Genomic DNA, 22,668 nt, shown 5'->3' on the forward strand with positions numbered 1-22,668 from the left:
CCGATGCAAAAGTTACGTGAGTAGGTGTTATTCTGTTCGGAAATCGTCTTTCATATTCAAGTTTAGCTGCACAACTATTTCCATTGGCAAAACCATAGACGAAAATAATATCTGTGTACTCTTGATTTGAAAATGTAAATTGCATCTTGTTAAAAAACTAAAATAATAAAATATATAATAAAATATATAATAATATAATAAAAAATAAAATAAAAAATATACAAATAAAAAAGTTGATAGACGAATTAATTCAACAGCTGAATTGTTGCACAGCTGTACAATAATAACTTGTATTCAGGTATTGTTGCAATGCTATCAACTCTCGATTCCCAATAAACTAAAAGCATTTCAATTGACGCTGTATTTTTAAAATATTTTTCCCAACATAAAATGTTTTATACTGCAAATATTTTTTAACCATGTACTTGACTGATAAAATATCATTAAATGTTTTGTTTTTGCGAAGATCGCTAATTTAATAAACATATATTACATTTTCTGTCTTATTTTTCTTATGTGTTAATTTAATTAAAAATTATTTTTTAAATTTTGTATTTCTTTATTATTGGCCTATTTTAGATCACTCTCTTCAGAATTACATCTGCTCCAAGTGTTGGTTACAAATGTTTGTGTTTATTACCCATTTAATGAAGTTAATGTACTTCAAATCTAAACAAAGCATGTTTTTCGAGACTGAATTTTGTATATTTGGCTGATATCTCAGAAATCGGTTGTCTTATGTATTTTGTCTTATGTATTTTTGTCTCTAGGTCTGGGACGTATTTTGTTAACATTTTCAGTTCATTTTACACATCCAAAAAATGTAACAACTATCTTTATGCCGTAAAAAAACATCAATTTTGCTTTATTTCTGTCCTTTCCTAGAAAATCGGGCGAAATCTTTCGCTAGCCGTAGCTCGCTTACAAAGCGTTTCCAGACATATGTCTATATGAACCTTTTCATTATTGTGATGAGAGGAAACCACCTGAGAAGTTTGTCGGGTTACTCGTGAGGTAATGATACAAAGGAGTTTTTTTGTAAGACCTGAAAAACGATAGAAGGTTTAAGGATAATATTATTCAAATCGTGTACCATATATTTTAGTGCTCGTATGAGGGTTTCTATCAGAAATTAATATAATCAATAAAACCACCCCTTGAATGTTATATTTACCGAGTTCATCCTTACAGCTGAAAAAGTACACAATGGATTGACAACTTACAACAGAATAAATTGTTTGTTTTTATCCGGTGAAGGCTTATCACTGCTCGAGCAACCATATAAAATGTTCTCTTGAACAGACTACTATTACAGCAACCTCAGCAGGAAATGTGTAGTAATATAAAACAATATAAATCGATGAAACCTTCACTGTTGAAGAAAAGATAAACACACAAGATCAGAACCGAAGCACAAAGCTAATCAAATAGTGCCAGCCTGAGCTTGAGACCAGTCAAACTGAACTGTGAGCACTGAACCTGATCATGTGATCAGTGTCAACATTGATCTTATTAGGACGATACCAGGAAGTTCAGATCAGGCGTTGGATTTCTGATTGTTATCATTGGAAATGCAAGAACCTTCACTGTTTAGAGTTTGATCAATTATGTAAATAAACGAGCTGCAGGGGAGTAAAAACGCTATTTTCCTTCTCAATCAATATTACAGTATAGATTAACATGTACAGAAATGCAAAGTTTACAACACATATCACGGAAAATTCTGTAAGTCGAAGATAGTTGCCAAAGATCGTTATAGTGTTATTATGCTCTTATTATTTCAAGCGTATTTTTTATACTCGTTCCTGTTACACATATTACTGAATTAACGATATGCAGTCAATGAAATTATCTTCAAACATTAAGTAATAACTTACTATCCTTCTAATATTGAAAAGGTCACAGTTTGAATGTACTGATGTTTAACATTTCATCACGTACAAAACCTCTGGTTCAGTTGAATTAAAGTTTTATACACACATTCATTTTCTAAAATACCATTGTGACCAGACATTTTGAATGTCACTGAATATTAAATATCACGTATAAATGCATGGGGATTTGGTGAATGTGGCTTGAAAGCTTATCTTCTTATTTTAACCAATTCCACAAAATACAATAATAAATGAGATAAGAGATTTGTTTGGAGATGTAAAGTAAATAGTAAATATTCGTATATAGTCTCATGACCTTCGTATGGTTATTAGGGCAAGAACTTATAAAACCTCTAACTACACTTAGTCTCTATGAAGACTTCTCTTTGACTCCCGGAGGGAACAGGATGTTCAGGATGGGATGGGGCTCGCCTCCTGCCAAGATCTCGTTGTAAGCCATCATGAGGAGGGTCAGTCTCTCGTTCAGCCTCTATTAGTCAAAGCGGATAGGGATGGGTTCTCTCTCACGATAGGCCTTGAAATACACTTAAGACTTAGGAAGCTCCACCCACTCTAACAACCATCTTCCGCAGTAAACTAGACTTATCGATCAAGTTGTCCTTTCCCCCAATAAGTTAACATAGTCGGTTAATAATAAACCACTCGATATCCACTGGATCGCCCAGATGTAAGTTGCAACATAAATTGTTGTTCTACCATTGTAGCTTGTACTAGCAACTCTAGGTTCACCAATGCACGACTACACAGGAGAGATATATTCTTTCAGGTTTCTAAAAAATCGACTCTGTCGTAAAAAATACATTTTTAAAGTATCAATAGCTTCTACATACGTTGTGTAACTAAATCGTTGTTGCTGTGGTATTTCATCATCCATGACAAATTGCCTTTAAAAATTATCTATACAAATTCCATGACGCTGGGACTGTTATCCTATTATACAAAACAATGTCTGTCTCACACAATCATATGAAGAACTAAGATTAGATAGTCAGCTTGTTTGGTGAGACTACTACGGGTTCGTTGTCAACTCTGTACCACGTGAGCGGCAGTCTTTATGGCATCCGGCTAAGCAATAGATACTAGACGTTTGTCTTTTTGTTGGAGGAGTTTTATTAAGATGAGAAAGAACTGAAATAAACCAGATTTGGTGTTTTAACAGATGCGGAATAAAACATGTACATTGAGACGGTGCGGTAAAATTGAACTACCGTGCTTGATTTTTAAGTAATTTATTTGATTTGCATTGATTGGGCCTTGCGTTTGGGCGTTAGGAGCTGGAAAAATTCCATATACGATTGTCTGTCCGTTCATACGATATCTCGAGAATGATCTAATCTACAGACTTATAAATGAAACGACTTCATTTTTATATACGCCGAATTCGATTGTGGTGTATATGTCACACCTTGGGATTTGGCTGAGCGTTAGAGAACATTTTCACATTGTTCAAATTGGTAATCATGATAGCAACGAGAAAATCGCGGAATAAATACATTCGTAAACATACTGAGTACAATAATGGTGACATTTTAGTATGTGATAAAGTAACACACGTTGCCTAATGAAATGAGTTATGGATTTGAAATTTTGCATGCAACCTCAGCAAAGCCTTTTATGATGTGGCGCAATCCTATCTTGTAGCTAGCAGATAATGGAGCTATTGAGTTATCAAAATAACCAATTTATTGTGATTTCATTGCAATGTTCTGTTGTAACACTTGCTAGTGTTGTTAGAATGTTGTTAGAATCCATCCATCTGTTGTTAGGATGTTCTGGAGCTTAACATTTACTTCTCACTGCACGCAGAAAAGTTTAAAATGAACTATTTTAAACTAGAGTTTCAAAAAATCACAGGAGCGAAAAAACTACAGTCTCATTGGAACAACTGTTATTTCACAAATCTGGCGGCCAGTCCTAGTACTAAAACTGATTGAATATTGTGAATGCTGTTGTCTGGTTCTAGTTACTAATTTCAGAGAAACGTGTGTGTTTGGACTGTCTTAGTTTGAAAAACTCAAAAGTTGATAAAATATGTCACCTTGTATGTAAAGAAAAGTTTAAAATGCACTTACTTTACCTAAAATGTTGTACGAATTAATAAAAATGTTTAAACTTTAAACTTTATGGGGTGTTACATAAAGTATGTAAATTTTCAATATTCTCTATTAAAAGGTATCAAGATAAGCATATATTAATTATTCAAGTAAACGAAACTTATCTTACCAAAATCTGGGATCAGCATTAAGTTTGTTATTTCGTAAGTAAGATTTCCATTTAAATAGAAAGCTTCATAAAATTTACTTCATATGTCATAGTTATAATTTATTGATTTGTTTGAAGTTTTTGGTGACAAAATAAAAGACTTATAAAGGGCCGTTTCATATTTTGCCATTGTTCACGAGACACCAGTTCCATCTCGCCAGCTTAGCGCAAGATTGGCCACAATCCCTGGATAACGCTGATAGATTGGCTTTGCTTCTCTAGTATTATTTTTATAGTTTCTTACCAGTGATACTTTCCGACTCTATGTCATTCAATTACGATACAATGGTTTAAATCTATGGTAATCTTCTTCGGATTACAGTTTAGAATTAGACTAGCACTCTGTTTGATATATTGTAGTAAAATCCCGAATAAAATGTTTGTAATTAAGAAAAAAAAAATTTATTTGATATTTTTCGTCATACAGATGAAATAAGCTAATAATTTAATTTAATTTTGACCTCGTGAAAAGAGGTCAAATGCATATATAATTAAAATATCATTCTGGAGTTATGACGAACATAAAAATATTCTTTAAAATGTTTGAAAATGAGCAAACTCACGTGACCAAGATCACGTATAAATCTGATATTTAGTTAAAGATATTCTACATTTAATATTAATATAAGAGCGTTGTTCTTCAATATTATTTAATTATAGTAAGTGTTCCAGGCCTCTTATCGTAAAAGATTAAAATAAATTGTTTAATAAATTCTATAAATACGCATTATTTTTGTCTTTGATGTAGAGCAATCAGTTGTTGATTGGAATAATTTTAAAATTTGGTCTTTGCACTTTAAGGTTCCTTTTCTGAAAATTATAACAACAAAAATTGTATTATCGTTCCATGAGAAGTAGTAGGAATATGAAGCAGAATTTTGAAAATGTACATAAATTATGACCTGAGGAAATGCTGTTTAATTTAATTTCATTTGTCATAAGTTGTAAAAGTCACTTCCTCAAGCTGTATCTCACGTACATTTGCACATACATAAAAAATCTACATTATTGTTTCGGCCTGATTATAAAATAGCCTAAGTAAAATTGAGTGTTAATGAGTAATGTATTTTAAACTATTGTCGATACAAACTTGAATATTTTAATCAATTAAAAACTTTTCTGTTTGCAACTAATTGCCCTATAAAGTAAAAAATATGAAATTTATACCAACCGATTAAAAAATTTTTAAGACATAAAACATGAAATAAAATTATTCTAGTTTTGCATGTCAATAATAAAACTGCAAATTGAGAAACCGTTCAATCAAAATCATGCTTATAAACACGTCTGCCACATTCAAATGCTTGTGAATTATAATGGGCTTTTCTCCAAATTCGCTCTAGTACATTGCATTTACAAATGTTACTTATTATTAATTTTAACGAGCTCTTATTCAAAACCCAATATAAATCCATTATTTTAAATCGTGTTTTATTGAATTTCATAAATTTTTACAGTTAGACAATGTTTTAAAACTTCCAAATCCTTCTTAAAATTCATTTAAGCCGACCCCTTCCCCCCCCGGAAACCCCAGCCTACACAAAAAGTTATTGTTCAGGGTTTGGAAATTTTTTAATTTGTTTCCAAAGGCCCTGAATTGAATACATTTCAACTATCGGGTGTTCAGCTCACTCGATTATGTTAATTTGGAAATGTTCCCCTATACCCCACTATTTCCCCTATTTGGACAAATTTAAACACTAAAAATTGTGTTAAAATTTCGCTGTCAAGCAACGCAGGCTAGTCTACAATGTTGGGAAGTGCAGCACATTCAATGTTGTAGAATAAATAAGAATGTTGGTTGTTTTTATTAGTGTAAGGTTAAGGTAAAATAGTCCTTCCATCTTTGGTCAGAAGAATCAGGTAGATTTTGTAAGAACTGAAATATTATGAATATTTATTTTGGGTGCCATATTGAAATGAAATGTCGTACCAACCTGCCAACGAGCTTAGGCAAAATATTTATAAGATATGTATATACAATTTTTAATAGTGGATGGTTTGGGGGTTCTGGGGTTCATGTTCGGTAATGTTAAGTACAATTTTGTCTTAATTGCTACCTTGAGAACAGAGTTTCAGTATGCAGACTTTGTATACCTAATGAATCAAAAATACCTAATAATCAACGGGGGGGGGGGGGAGGGGAGAGGGTGACCTTTGTCACCTATGGCGTCACCTATGTCTGTGAATGTTTGCGTGAAAGGTGGTAATAAAAAAACGGCATCAGAGAAGTAAGATAGGAAGGTGGTGATTTACACAAAGGTGGGGAAAAGAGCGTGACCTTTGTCACCTATAACGTAGTATTTCTGTGAACGTTTGCGTGAAAGGTGATAAGCAAAACTTTGTACCTTTGTGTGCTTGGTAGTAATAAAGACAAAACAGTATCAGAGAAGTAATGTAAACGGTGATTTACACAAAGGTGAGAGAGAGACAGTAACCGCTGTCACCTATAACGTAGTATGTCTGTGTATGTTAGTGATAAACAAATAATATCAGAGATATAAGGAAGGTGGAGATTTACACAAAGGTGAGGAAGAAAGGATGGGTAGGAAGAAAGGAAGAAAGGATAAATAATATAATAGGTGACATACCTTCGTCACCTAAACCTTGGTATGTCTTTGTACCTTTGTGTGCTTGGTAGTAATAAAGACAAAACAGTATCAGAGAAATAAGGTAGGTGGTGATTTACACAAAGGTGGGAAGAGAGATGACCTTTCCCTGACATTTCCCAGCTCATTTGCCCCACTCTCACCTCGGGAATTGTAGCCGGCCAGACATAAACTACGGGTTTCATTAACCACCGCCACTAAACGATTGCGCGATCAACAGTTTTGCTTCTGTACAATCAGAGTGACATGAGTATCGATTATGGTGAGTGCGGCTTGGCGCTTGTTAAAATCTTAATTGCAAACAATGATTAGTATTAACAACATTATATGGAGCATTCCACTTATACTGATCTGTAATTTACTATTATGGTGCAATCGGTTTTCGGTTTGAATACCCTTTTTTAATTTTGGAACAAAACATTGGTCACAGCCTAAAAAGGCTGTATATTTTTTTAAAATACCTCTCCTGAAATGGGAAAAAAATGAATATTTTTATACTATCCCATATGGATTGGTAAGCGTTTAAAAATAAAATGGTCTTACAATCAGACCTAAAGGAAAAAGGCTGACAAATGAAAATATATAAAAATATTATTTAATTATGTAACATTTAGTGTATGTAGATAGGTATGTAGAATGTTAGTATATATGTGAAAGATAGCTGAAGAGTACAAAATGTTATCTATTTCTAAAAACGTGAACTTTATTAAATAGAGTTGTTTAATTAGAAAAGCTTTGGACTGTTTCTATCTTTAGCGTAGTAATATTACAAAGTAATGTCTTTAAAATGAAAAAATTACATTATTTTAATTAAAAATCGACAGCACGGCAATTCAAAAATACGTATTTTAATTTGATACTGCTTCAATATCTTAAATAATTGGATACAAAATGGTAACCAGGTTTAAATTCAGTTACTGATTATGAAAAATGCATGTCTAATACGCCAAACTGCAAATTTCAACAATGTAGGCCCAAACGTACAGTGTTATACAGTCCATAGTGGACATTCTCTTCCATGTTTTGGTATACAATTTACATAATCAAAGTGTACAGAATACTTACTGTTGTAAGCTTCGTCGGAGTTGTTAGAGAATCAAAACACATCACTTAGTTCAAACTCACGAAACAGAAATTGGTGGACACAAGTTGGCAGGTCTACCCAAACCGAACATTAAGTCCTCACGTAGAAGACTGCAAGATCAAGTTACGTCACCGCTGACTCTGTTGTTAACTCTGTCATCAGAATGACAGTAATCAGTGTCTATTGTAAGAGAATTCCTTTCCCTTTATGAATTAAGTTTAAGGTACATTTTCTCGTTTTGCACTACTTGGATTAGTCTTGTTTTTAAATAGCTTTCACATGTTCAATTTTGTCTTTTTTTGCCATGCATGTAATATTTAAAATTCATCTTGAGTTTTACTCAGTGCAGTGTTGGGCAGTAATGTGCTGTGTTTATTCTAATTTTCCTAAACAACAAAACACTTTGGCGTACATGAATAAGAAGGCAGTCTTTAATTTTAAATCTCCCCACTGCACCAGACCCATAATCTCAATAATGTTCAATCACATACATAATTATAAGTGAACGTTTTGACTTTTCAGTCCATATTTTAAGCTTCGGTATCCAAATTTTCCTATTAATGTTAAGTCCACTTGTGATATGGACGTTATACCGCTGAAATACTCAATTTCCAAAACAAGGTAGTAATATGAATGGTGTGTATACAACCTGCATATAATTTCAATATATCTTGAAAATAACGAAATACAGTTTTTTAAAAAACACTTTCGGGCAAAATGTTTAATAAATATACTTTAAGGCAATATTTAATATAATTTTAATTTATTAAAGTTAGTAGAAAACTCGCTGTAAATCGTTATATTCTTTGCCAAAGCTTTAAAACCAAAACTAATTTCATTTCTCCTCACAAATTGAAATATAAAAAAATTGCTCTAAAGTAAAATAAAATTGAAACATTTTTTCATAATTAAAAAAACTAATATCTCTAGCCAAAAACGAATTAAATTTCAGTTACAATCCAAAAACCAATATAATAATTAAAGTGTAAATCAATGTATTTGCAGAGCTTATGTAAAATGTAACAAGTACAAATTTAAATCTAGATAGTGTATTTTGCACTAAGAAAATATTTGGTATAATTCAAGGAAATAATTTATTCATAAAATTTATATTTTATTACCTTCATCTTTTTGCAGCTCAATCTTTAGTATTAAGTTATGAATATGGTAGCTGAACAATGTTCAAGTTATATCAAGATCGATAATTCTTCAATTCTGTAATATTTAATTCTTTAAGTTAAGTGTAAAACGGTAAGTCCTATTTAAGCCTGGGATGTGTGGATTCTACCGGCTTACGGGAGGGTCTCAAACTAGCATATTTGGATACATATCAATTCCTTGATAACATATGGAATTATTTTGTGGGTTTCACAATCCAATCAAATATGACGACGATTATTTTTACTCCAGAAGAGGGTCCTTAACATTACCTGGAACTGGAGCCTACAGAGTTCTTTTGAACAGACGGAGTCTTACAATTCCCATTTGTATATAAAAATTAAAATACCTTAATAACACATATTACGCTAAAATGATCATTTTCACTTTGCTATTTCTAGAAATTCTCTGTTTTAAGTTGCGTAGATACACTATTATGTACAATTTTTTCAATACTTCGTTGTAGGCAAAAATGTAAATCTAAATTAAAGGTTCTACAACAGATACTATAATAATAATTTGAAATAAAAAACACGCTTTAAATTCTTACTTTATTGTTTTAATTTTACTTCGTCTTATGCATTACCCCTTACCATCAAATCAGTTAGTCGCATCATTGAACTGAAAACAATCATGAGCCCACCCAACCTTGATTACGCTCATCCGTCTTCTCCCAGACCCAATCTCCACGGGACGGATAAATCAATCAAGATAATCAGAACGAATAGTCTCATCGTGTGTTGATCAAATGAAATCAGAGATCACTATATTTTTATAAAATCAAACAGTATCTTCCCAGTTTATTAAACATTATCACGGAATCAATCTGATCACTGTCAGTCTATTATTTTACAAGGTTTACCTCCCTTTTGAAAAGAAATACCTGTAAGCCTTTTCATAGGAAAGTGTTATCTAAAAAAGCAGAGCTAAACAACAAATTTTCAACGACAAGTGCAATTTAAGTGGGATCTCATTCGTTGAAAGCTTTCGTAAAATAAAACCTACGTATGAGCCTACGTTCTCAAAAGATTCGCATTAGATTCCGTGTTCCAGTGATGAGAACGTTCATAAGACGAACATCACGGCCAATTTAATCAGAAACTCCGTTTGTGAGACGCAAAGAATATTGAGAAGCACAAAGTGGCTTTACACGATATTGAAAACAGTCACGAAGTGAAATGCGACGAGGTGGAAATTGTATTAAAGGAAAAACATAGAAAGAAGATATGTCGTTTGGAATCAAATGCTTTATGGTGGTGAAAAAACTAGTCTCTGACTCAACATTAATAAACAAATAATAAAATACAATTTAGATGTATACTAATATTATACTACATAAATTGGTGAACAGAGTTTGGAGCAAAAGGAATAATTAAATAACGCCAAGTACCCGTCAACTAAACGTATGAAAACAATTTTTTCAGGTAAAATTGTAAAAAATGATTTGAAAGTTTCAATAAAAGTTAACTGTAATAGTAGAATTATCACAATAGATAACAGCGATAATAACAAATATAGACGAGTTCCCACCCCCGCCCGCCGGTTCTACAATGTCTAGCTAGCCTCTGCTCCAAACGGACAGTCACAGGGGTATCGGATTTGTGATACGATGGTAGAGCCGGTGAGTGTTGTGCTGTATGTTAAAAATCTACTCTGAGTGATTGACTGTACAAGGAACTGTTATTATACGACGAAGTCATATTACACTGCGGCCTACATCTTTCACAAAGTGGGTGAACCAAATAGTTGCAGAAGAAATTTATATTTGAATCACCCCATCTACGAACAATAATTTATAGAAAGATTCTTTGCTACTTTGATTTACAAATTTTACTTTATTATTTATTCAGGAAGATGTACACAATTCTGTATTAATATTTTGAACAGTACAATCTCTCGTAGTTTTAAGAATTTTATAAATATAGACCTGAGAGTGACTCCAGATGAAGTTCTGACAGGTCAGATCACGTTTTTAATCGCAAATGTTACACCACGAGTTTTGGATGCGAGTAATTATCGCTGTAGCAACTCGCAGAGGATGGATGAATGATAGTGTTAGCAATTAGCTAACCTTTTCTCGCCTCATTTAACCAACACTCTCTGTGCCCATTGTTGAGAAAATGTTGACTTCAATGTACGGACGGGTATTTCATGATGTACTGGTTTTATCTTATCCCAAAATTAATTTTAAAAATGTGTCTGAAATAATATTACTGTATTTTGGTCCTGGAGAACAGCTTTTACTTTTAGGCCTTAAAGAGTTTTTCTGCCAGCTTCTTCATGATCTTATGTGTAGTATAACTTTATCGTAGACTGTTAAATAAGCATAAATATTTGGAGTAATATGTCCGGGTGTTATTCTCGTGGTATTATATTTAAAAGCCAAATGAAACAACTGTGATCGACGAGTCAGCGTGGCTAAAAAACGTTGGGGTCAAGTTGGAGTAAGGTTGGGTATTCAAATGTTATGCCGATTATTGTTGCTTCATCGATCATTTTATTTCAGTAATTGAGAAAAAAAATAATCTACATTATTTTTTATATCTATATTTTTGATCGATAAATCTCTTTAGTTTGGATCCGTTTTGTGTTTTTAAATGGCACGTTATTTTAATCTTCCTTGTGCTAAATTTAAATAGACTCCAGTAGACTACTGAGTGAAGACTACATAAAAATAATCTACATTATTTTATACCTATATTTGGGATCGTTTAGACCTCTTTAGTTTAGATCTATTTGGGTTTTGTATAGAACGTCATTTTAATATTACCTGCTCTAAATTTAATTAATAACTACCTATTTCAAAAAGAGTAATTTAGATTATTTTTTATATCCATGTATTGAATCGTTTTGATCTCTTTAGTTTGAATATGTTTGGTTTGTACGTCATTTTAATATTATCTTTGCTAAATTTATATTTAGAGTTATGTATATTGTATGTATTGGCAACTTGTGCTGAAAACAGAAATATCTGTACACCAGTATATCCCAGGTAAGGTAGAAAATGAGAAGGTGTCGGATACTTCCGGTGGGCATGAACAGGAAGTTGTTGCTGGCACGCAGCCTTGGCAGAGAATCGATACGGAGTGGTAATTGTACCATAATAGAGACTGTAGCTAGTCTTTGGGTGAGCTGACAACTTGTAGCCAAGCAACCATTAACTAGTATAGCTCCGATATGTACTGTACACTGTACAGTGATTTCACTGTCACTAATAGATTAGAGAGTGAATGCATTTGCAAGATTAATGACTTATTGTAGACCAGTAGAATAAGTACGTTGGTCAGACAATCGATGAATTCAATTCAGATGTCTTGTAAGTAGTTTTTTCTCGTGCTAAATATTTATAAAATTTTGCAAATAACAGCTGTTTTAATACTTGAGGTTAGCGCACTGAAGAAATAACTTAAATATTGCTATCTAATTTTCAGATTTCTGTTGTAAAGTAACAACAAAATCACTTTAAAGATTAACTTAAGTATTAGAGGCAGCTGTTATTTGTGCAATCAATAAAATAATATCGTTGTGTTATTAAAAAGATATTGGTATACAGGGCGCAATATCATTCTTTCCTCTTTTCAATTCTCTTTTTCATAGAGCTCAGTATAAACATAAATGACGTAACTTTGAAAGTAATCAGTAGTAATAACTTAGCAATAATAATGAATAAATATTTTTCTTGTAAAATAAATAATATAGAATGCTAAGCCAAATTACATCGCTGAAACTTAAGATGATTATTAGTTATGATGACTCTGCAGATCTTACCATGAAGAGGTACCTAGGTGTAATATGTAAAGATCATGTTATTTACGTTACTGCTAGGCGCTTCCACTTCATCCAGCCCGCTTCACATCTTCAGAGATATCTTAATACACACATAGAGACACTATTTTATACAACTTTACAAGGCCCAAATAAAAAGATAAAAATACCCATAAGCATCCTTGTTATTTACATCTCATTTTGTGTTCTGAATCTAACTACTATATGTTTTTAGTTAAAAATATAATTTGAACAATAAAATGTTGACCAACGTAAAAATATCCAGACATAATTTTTTTCAATTGATTGCCTGTAAGTGCAGACTGGAGCAGAGTTGCCCGGCTGCTGGTGATCGTCTGCCTTCCGGTCATCGGTAGTGACGGAAACGTCTACATAATCAATGGCAATATGATAGGTGGTATGTTGCAGGATGTTTAGTAACGTGACGGTAGGAGGGTTGGAGAAGGTGAACTGAGTCTCTCCTGTGACTCTGAGTGCAGACTGGAGCAGAGTTGCCCGGCTGCTGGTGATCGTCTGCCTTCCGGTCATCGGTAGTGACGGAGACGTCTACATAATCAATGGCAATATGATAGGTGGTATGTTGCAGGATGACTAGTAACGTGACGGTAGGAGGGTTGGAGAAGGTGAGCGGGGTCTCTCCTGTGACTCTGAGTGAAGACTGGAGCAGAGTTGCCCGGCTGCTGGTGATCGTCTGCCTTGCGGTCATCGGTAGTGTCGGCAACGTCTACATGATCAGTGCTATCATGATAGAGGATCACCTGAAGAAAAGAGGTATTGTGAATAGTATATATACACATATTGATTTGTGTGTTTGTTTATAAAAAATAAAATACTACACTTTCCTTTAAAACCCTTTAAGTGGCAAGAAACCGAGGTTCATAAAATGTTATATTTTTAAGTGTAATATTAATGTGATACCTTATGTTGTTACCACTAATACATTATAGTTTTAAAAATATTTTTACGTTTTTTAGGATTTTTAGGGTGGGAAATTATTATCCCAATGTATCTTTGGGCAATGAGTATTTTTTGTCTTGTCTTGTATTCACTAGGATAATATATTCCCACTTCAAAGGGTTTGTAAATAAACACACATAAATTTAAAAGGATCATGGTGAATGTTTATTACAAACAGTATAAATACTATGGAAAATATCACTATTCCTAGAATACCATGGTTGGGATAACAATTCTTGTCAAATCAATATGAAACAACATTGTAGATACTGACATAATCTAATACAACTGAAAACAATAACACTCACTTTACTTATTCACATGAAACAAAACATACAAAACACTCAGTTTTACACGTATGTTGTTGCAAAATGGTCAACGATTACATGGTCTTGTGGAATAAGGAAAAGCAGCCCTTGCATAGTGCGACTTTACAGCCACTACAAATCATATTGTTTCGCTTTTCTTTGGCTTTGGTGGTGCAGTGCGCACATCTTCTGTATGTGTCTATCTTTTGTGGAAGGTGATCTTCAACATTAGTAAGGTGTAGACTGTTTTCCACAGTTGGTTTTCTAAACGGACTGTTTCGTTTCCTGGCTCTAGACTTTCCGGAAGTATAGCCAACTTTTTTTTTGATGTAAAAGTGCCTATCAACTGACTGACCAACTTTGACCTAAAAGTCAAATGCGACATTGATTTTGATGCAGCGTCCTTATGATCTTTACTGTACAATTTGAAACTATTGACAATGGCTGACTCAAAAAAGAAATAAAAAAGCTTCATCCACCAGCGTGTAGACTTTTGTGATAGATTGTAGCTAGACATGTGTTGATCAAAGCGATCTACTCCACCCATGTACTTGTACTCGGATACTGCTTCTGGGCAAGTGACTTCTCGATTTCCTTTACCGTTTGACTGCATGTCTGTGACTTTTTTGAGGAATTGGACATTGTGGATATTACTGACACACACTTTTTTCCCTATCCGCCCATTTCACAACACTTATATCACCACTCTGAGTGATATTGTTTATTATATCTTTATTGTTTTATTATATATCACTTCCTGTTGTATAACCTTCCTGTTTCGTAATATTTTCAATTATGCCTTATTCGTGTTGAATAACACAATGGCTCAAACAGTAACCTAACCTTTACAAGACTGCCAGAGTAACATCCAAATAACTGCTTTGCCAGAACATGGACAAATTCCTAATAAAAAAAGATTAAGTTTTTGTTGTTATTTATAAATATAAATCTCTCAAGCAAATATAAAATTTCTATTTTTTTATATTTTTTGAAAAAAAGCATTACATTTTCAGCTTGTAGTTCACAATGCTACATTTTCATTAATAGAAATTTTTTCATTGCAAAATACAAGTAAAATTTATATAAAAATGATTACAGATAACTAAGGAATATACTACTTATCTTTAAATTATTTCTTGATGTATATTAGTGAAATTATCTTGATCCTAAGTTTGAGGTATGGACAAGAACAAAAACATTTATATCTCTGACAGTGGGCCCACTTTCAGACTATCAGCTGGATAGAAATCCAGCTGGTGTTGCCAAACTGCTGAAAACTAAATTTATGTTTTACAGTAAGTCTTCATGGTATGTATTGTGCATGTGGGAAATTATTATCCCAAAGAATCTCAAGCGTAGTAACATAAATAAAAGTAAAAACGTGGTGGAAAATTATTCACCCAATGTCGTATAAAGGGTTAACTTTTGACATTGTCTTGTTATCAGAAAATATCATAAGTATAAAAACAGGGAATAAAAAGAACATACAATAATGTAAAGCACCAATTCAAAACTTATTTTTGTTCTATACAAGGAACCACCAGAGAGTGCAGTTGGCGGCGACCAATAGATGGACTGGCTTGCGCGACGTTGCCACAAAACTGCCGCTGCCGCCCGCACGGCTGAGCGCATTGTGGCTGATAAACCGCTGCGCTGTCACAACAACACTGACACGAACATTTAAAACAGTTATCAGTATAATTTGAAAAACAATATTTAAAATGCGTTGACAGTTTTGCTATATTATATTAAATTACTTTGTATAGTTTATATTATGTTTTACAAACGAACTATTATCGATATAAAAACAAATCAAATCGTCCCGTCAGTTTAGTCAGAGTAAAAAGTTACTCTTGCTTATTCCATACAACTTTCAGTGATTTTTAAAACGATTACTAAACAACACACAAAATTAATATACATGTTGCTTATATTGGACACAGCATGCCGTTTTTCCTTGATTAAAAATAATTAAAACAATATAACAAGATAATCAATTTTTAAAATTCGAACAATTATATTTAAATTATGAAATTATCAAATTTTCCACAAATAAGTTTTAGGCCTACTATTTAATAAATGAAATACGTTAAAAAAGCATGATTGACTTAATAATATTCTTAACCTTTGCACTTGTATAGTTATTTATTCGCTCATCAGGCGGCAACATCGTAGCCAAAACCTCGGATCTTCTTCATTTTCACTTTCTGCCTCACTGCTACTTCGTTCAGAATTGTCTGCAAAGTTTAATAATTATTTATCTACAACACTTATGCGGATACATTCCTTTTCAAAATCAGCTTGCTGCAAGGCTTCTCGTGCTGAACTCTTGATTGGCCAGTCTTCTTTAGTCACTTTGTCCAAGCAACATAATCATGAACAAGTTTCTCAACGTCGGTTATTTTAAATGTCGTATTATTACGTGCTGACCTCTGTCCCTTCACTTGAGCCCATACCATTTCAATGGGATTGTACTGCGTGATAAGGAGGAGCCTGACAACTGTATGTCCATTTCATCTGGCTAATACGTCGAGTTCATAAAAGTTTTTTGTTTGGGTTTTTTATATGGGGAGAACCCCTCATTTATAAGTTTTCTGGTTTCGTTTCCTTTCATACAGTATTTATGTTTTTTTTCGAGACAGCCAATTTTGATATCTCTTCCTTTCTCCACGATGCATTTGGAATTTTCGCGGCGAGTACCGATGATATGGAGCATTACCTTAACGATGATCGAGCCCTTCTTCCAAAAGCAAAGCAATTTTGTTAAACCAGGTTTCTAAACGATTCAGCGTTCATTTCACGTGAAAGTCCAGAACGGATGATGTCTTAGACCGAAAAACCCACTTACATTCTTGCAAAAACCCATCTTTTGCGAACCGACATGAACAAAATTATTAAATCTTCATACCTTGCCCGAAGAACCTTTAGTCCACCAGACTCAGTCGTATCCTGCCATATTTATTTTCGAGTAAGGTTTTTCATTAACCCAGTTTCAATTCGAGTAATATATGGGCCCTAGCAATCACCAGATTCTCTAAGCTCTGCATAGTTCTCAAAATTTTAACAGCCCGCTACAAATATCATTTCGTTCCAATAAAAAACTTTCTACCATTCATTGGTTTCTATAACCTGAAACAACAAGCCTTAATAATCTACATTGTTGAAGTTACCGATCCGTTGTAATCAAGTTTTTGTTTGAGATCCTACGGATTCTTTTTGATGTGGAAATTCCCCCTCTGTCGTAAGTACGAAAGGAACCAGTTCGTCTCAAAACATCTTTTTTTCAAAGTCCGTCCAAAGCCTGTTATTTTTGATTTTTCGTACTTCTTTGTTTTCCTGGCGTTGAAAACTTTAATTTTTCTGATGATGAAGGTCCCATCTTTCTTTCTTCAGGCCACTTAGCATCTTAAAAAATATACTTAAAAATTAATTAAAAAAAGAAAATTAAAATTTTAATAAAATTTAAAAAAAAAATCAAAGATAAAAAAAAAAAATCTGTTTTAAAATTTTTATAATAAAAAAAATTATCTAAAAAAAATAAATAAAAAAAAAAATAAAATAAAGATTATTAAACTTAAATAATTTTTTAAAAATTTAATATAAACATATTTAAAATAAAAAATAAAATTAAAAAAATATTAAACGTATTAATAATTAATCTTTTATATTTAAAAAAATATATAAAAATTATTAATTATAAAAAAACTTAGCGTCATTAAAAAATTATAAAATAAGAAATTAAAAAAATAAATAAAATTATCTAAAAAAAAAAAAAGAAATTAAAAAAATATAAAAAAAAAAAAAATAACAAAAAAAAAAATAAAAAAAAAAAAAAAAATGAAAAAAAAAAAACAAAAATAATAAGAAAAATAAAAAAAAAAAAAAATATAAAAAATAATTAAAACCAATATAATTTTAAAATACTCTTATTTCTTTCTTTTAACGTTCTTTCAACTTACACACAGCCTCAGCACACAGTTTACCCACTTTGCTTAAAGTTTAGAGTGTTCTCGAAATTTGTCGAACGACATTTTTGAAAAAGTTGTAAACGTTTGTAAATAATACGTCGTTCCTCACACTACGTAGGGGTTTTTCCGCTACCAACACTAATTCCGATGGCTGTGCACGGAGTATGAACAAAACATCATCACACTACCATTTTGTCCAAATTAAGGAATCACAATAACAAGGATAATTACAATTGACACTACACAGAAATAATCGGACAACTTATAATAGCTACCAATAAACAACACTTAAAAAAACACGAAAACGTTCATCAACAGTAAAATTCAGCCAAAATAATATACCGTACTGGAATTTGAAGAGCATGCAGTATTTCAAACCGCCACTGATAAGCGACAATAGGCACTGACTGACGGTCAAGACAGGAAGGAGGAAGGGGCTGTTTCTTTGGAAATAGTATGACTCAATCTGTCTGGTATTACCACCACTGCTGGCTGGTGCGGCTTTGTATTACAGGTATTTCACCGGTTTCCTCCACATTTTCACTCGAGTCTGAATCATCTAATATGTACTGTGTTCAAAATTCATTGATGTTATAGAAAACCGTTACTTTTAGAATTTTATAAGAAAGTGCATTCATATTATAAAATACTTTGTGCTGTATTATTTCTTCAACTATGACCAGTTTAAATAATTAAATCACCCACTTGTAAATAAAAAAAATTTTACATATCACTGATTCAAGACTATTAATAGCCAGGTAAGACAATGCTTTCAAATGGTTATAAATTTATGAGAACCGAAGTGCGTAACAAAAACCGTATGCGGCAACAATTCCCCAATCGTTATGTATTGGAATAATATTTATGGAAAAGAACATATATTTCAAATGTATTTGAATAACTTTTTCTTACCAAAGATTGAAAATCCATTTAACATAACATAATTATACAAGCACACATGTAATGCCTTATTATATATCAATGATAATGGCATTATCTAACTGTTAAATACGGAAAATTATAACGTTTTTGCGGTATTTTTATGTTTTCTTTTTAATTTATATTTCGGCTAAATATTTTAATCCTAACGATCTCGAAATGAAGTAATATAATACAATAATTTATTTTCAATCCATTTACCTCAACATGGAAATAAGCTACAGATATGTAACTTTTTTTAAAATGACCGTAAAAACGGTACATTTGTAATACGTAGTTAAATTAATTCCAGACAGCTCTAACATTTCATTGCGAGCGTAAACGGATAAGTATTTTAAGAATGCTTGGACTCGCGCGCTTGTGGTTACAGCGGGAACAAGGTTTGGCCCGTCGCTCGTCTGCTCTTGGCCGCTCCAAGTTACGGGCAAAATAGAGGCTCCTCCCTCAACTGCACTCTCTATGTGGTTTTTCGTAAAGTTTCCTATAGATTGTTCATATAATCTTATACGAAATAAAGTATAGCAGTTATATTATACCATATGAAATTCCGATTACCGATGCACCTTGAACAATACATTTACAGAAATGTAGAAATGTAATGTCTCTGGTTATACAGAACACTAGTTCGCTTGATTAAAAACAATATGACATGTTCCAGAAACTTCCACTTTAAGTTAACACTGAAAAGTGTTAGTTTTATTCCGGAAAATATAACAAAGAAATAAGCTATATCAATAATAGCCAAGTACAATAATATAGGACATCAATTAGCCACTTAGATGGTACGAATATCCTTAATATAGCAAAGCAGTTACCTTGTACCTCGTTATATATATATACACACAAAATATAAATATATATATACAATATATATATATATATATATATATATATATATATATATATATATATATATATATAAATAACACAAAAGCTTGAAAATTATAATACAAAGGTTTAGTTTCATATTTTGGGAAACAGGACAACATTTGGGTTGTGTCTTGGGTGATATGTCGTATAAATTCTGTTCGTACCTTGGGGAAATACTACACAAAATATAGCACATTTTATTTTGAAGTGTATAACACCGTATTTAGTTAGTGTCTTAGAAAAATATGACAATAACTACATAATGATCAGCAGTAAAATGTCCTCGACATTAAATATAGTAGTTTTTTGTTAGAAGAAGTCTAGCTCCAAAATTATAAATTATGATTTTGTCGGTAGTGGTTCGGCTTTGTTAACTGCAGGCAATGGTCTTGTAAAAGAATAATTTGTCCCACAAATTGAAAATAAAAGATCGAGTACATAAAAAAGTTATAAATATTTAACTTGGACTTGTCTAGAAACTACATCACAACGAAATCATCCTCGTCTACATAGAGATGACTATTAACATGAATGTAAAATATAGATAACTTAGTTGAAAGTTGAATTTTGTCTTTGCATCATGTGCACAGACGAGTGGCCAAAAAGGTGTAAGAAGTCTTGACATACCGACATATGACCGACAGAGGACGGAATGTCCCTTCAGTATCGTCTGTCGTCATTGCTGCCAACCTGACAACACGCTGAGACATTGGCAGTCACCCCGGTGTTATTATTATGTTACGATCACAAATATACGGAGGTATAAAAACCTATGGCTCATAACATTTGAAAATAGTTTAAACAACGCAAAAAATAAAGTAACATACAGTTCGCTTACACAATTCTATACTCACATCTATGTTGTTCTTAGAATAGAAGTCTCGTTGGAATATCAGTTTGTGGCGCGATCCAACGACCAGCCTAAGTACTATTGACGGAACTTAGTATAACACAAATGGATTCTTTTTTACTGGACTCAGTTACTAATGTCAGTGAGATTGTCTGTGACTTAGGCCTTGTTTTTCTACTTAAACAAGCCCAGTACAATGCCAGAAATTAGCACTGGTTGTATACATTTCGTATACCTATGTCACTTGCATTTTAAGTAGGAGTTCACCACACAGTAGGCTTCAATCAGGTTGGCTGAAAATTATAAGTACATTGCTCATTTGATTAAGATACATGTTTATCAACAAATGACTTTACTCAGGTTGTTTACAAATAAATGTATTCTACGATTAAATCGTTGTTATAATCATTACCCCTGAACCCTATGAACAACTTTCACTAACGATCACCTTAATACAATACAATGCCATGAAATTTGATTTTGATAATATAAAAATGAGGCTTTATGAAGAATTTTGTCTTCTGATATAGTGCAGACAGACAGACAGAAATAAAATTTCCCAGAACCTTGAGTAAAAGGATTCGCTGACACTCAGGCAATTTGAATTTTTGACAATGGTAATTACATTCTGGCATTTTGGGCATTTCCATTTACTTCTCGTGAACAAATATAAAATATTCGTGTAATATTTAGAAACAACTTTCCTGTCCTAATCAATGTATCATATCATGAGCCGAATTATGAACTTTCCCCTCCATACGGAAGTTAGTACGATAGTAAAACTTCCATCTTGTTCAGAGACGTAAAGACAAATACTTAAGGTTGTACAATATATTTTCAGTTGGAATAATATTTTTGTAATTTTTAAAGAAAGTTTTTTTTTACTTACGGCTCTTTTAGCTAACTTTTATGAAAAAATAAAAATAAAAAAAATATTTGATCATTTCACTAGGAGTTATTTGAAGCAGAATTAAAAAAACATAGTTATAATCAAAAAATCTAAATAATAATATTGATTCTTAGGTAAGGCTGAAGATAAAAATATTTGTGAAAGGTGGCCTGCGGAAACTATATTTTCAATTTATAAAAAATCAATTTCTTTAAAATGCTTATTAAAACATGTCATTGTTTTAAATATGATTACATCGCAAAATGTAATTTTCTTAAATGATATACAACTAGATATAAACATGTCTCTCCTAAGCTGTAAATCATGTTCATAATGCAAAAATTTACATTTTTATCTCTATCAGTTATATTTTGATCATTTTGTATAATATTGCCAACACTCCCTACTTTAAATACCTATAATTCCTCGTGGAGTGACATACACATGTTTTTCTGCCTTTGGGGAAATTATCCTAAAGGGCTGTAAATTTAATAATTAAATTACAGTTATTACAAAAAAATCCGATTGCAACACTTTAAGGTACACAACACGTTATAATTTACTTGTATCATTTTTAAAGATCATATAAAATATTATAGTAATAGTCATCGTAGGGGTTTTGTAACGAAACTCATCAATTTTTACCTACGAAGAAAATTTAAAACTTATCGTTAAAATTGTATCGCGTAGTTAGATTCAAAGTAATCTGCTTGATTTTAACACCTAGCACACTTACAATTCTCCGAAAATAACACCTTACCTGTTTAACACCCTGTAAAGCTTTTGACTAAAATAGAGAGGATGAAAGAAACTGCTAGATAAAGGAGATTCCTTTTAGCGAGAGAGCTTTCAGTTAGATGCTTTATTTTTAACAACTTTTTAAAGAAGTGAGGTTTAATTAAAAGTGTGTTTAAATAAATTGATATCAAAGTTGGTAGAGGAATCAAAAGTTGATATCCATTCGTACAGAAATGCTTAATATAACTTTAACACTTTTGCGGGGAGTCTAAAAAATAATATCACAAAGATGTGTTATTTGTATGGCGTATTATTGTTTGTTATTATCTGTTATTGTATGTATATTATTGTATGC

The 22,668-nt window shown here is 32.2% G+C and overlaps 1 protein-coding gene across 1 annotated transcript in view; it reads left to right on the forward strand.

Annotated features, from left to right (window-relative positions):
- LOC124366809 (melatonin receptor type 1B-B-like) overlaps positions 1 to 22,668 on the forward strand; it is a 71,274-nt gene that overhangs the window by 36,294 nt on the left and 12,312 nt on the right. Inside the window, exon 3 of the mRNA XM_046823412.1 lies at positions 13,381 to 13,565. Within this exon, the coding sequence (XP_046679368.1) occupies positions 13,382 to 13,565 (184 nt within the window). The 5' untranslated portion in view covers position 13,381. The remainder of the gene's footprint in view (positions 1 to 13,380; positions 13,566 to 22,668) is intronic.

The sequence above is a fragment of the Homalodisca vitripennis genome, chromosome 1 (genome assembly GCF_021130785.1).
Source record: "Homalodisca vitripennis isolate AUS2020 chromosome 1, UT_GWSS_2.1, whole genome shotgun sequence".
NCBI classification, from domain to species: Eukaryota; Metazoa; Arthropoda; class Insecta; order Hemiptera; family Cicadellidae; genus Homalodisca; species Homalodisca vitripennis.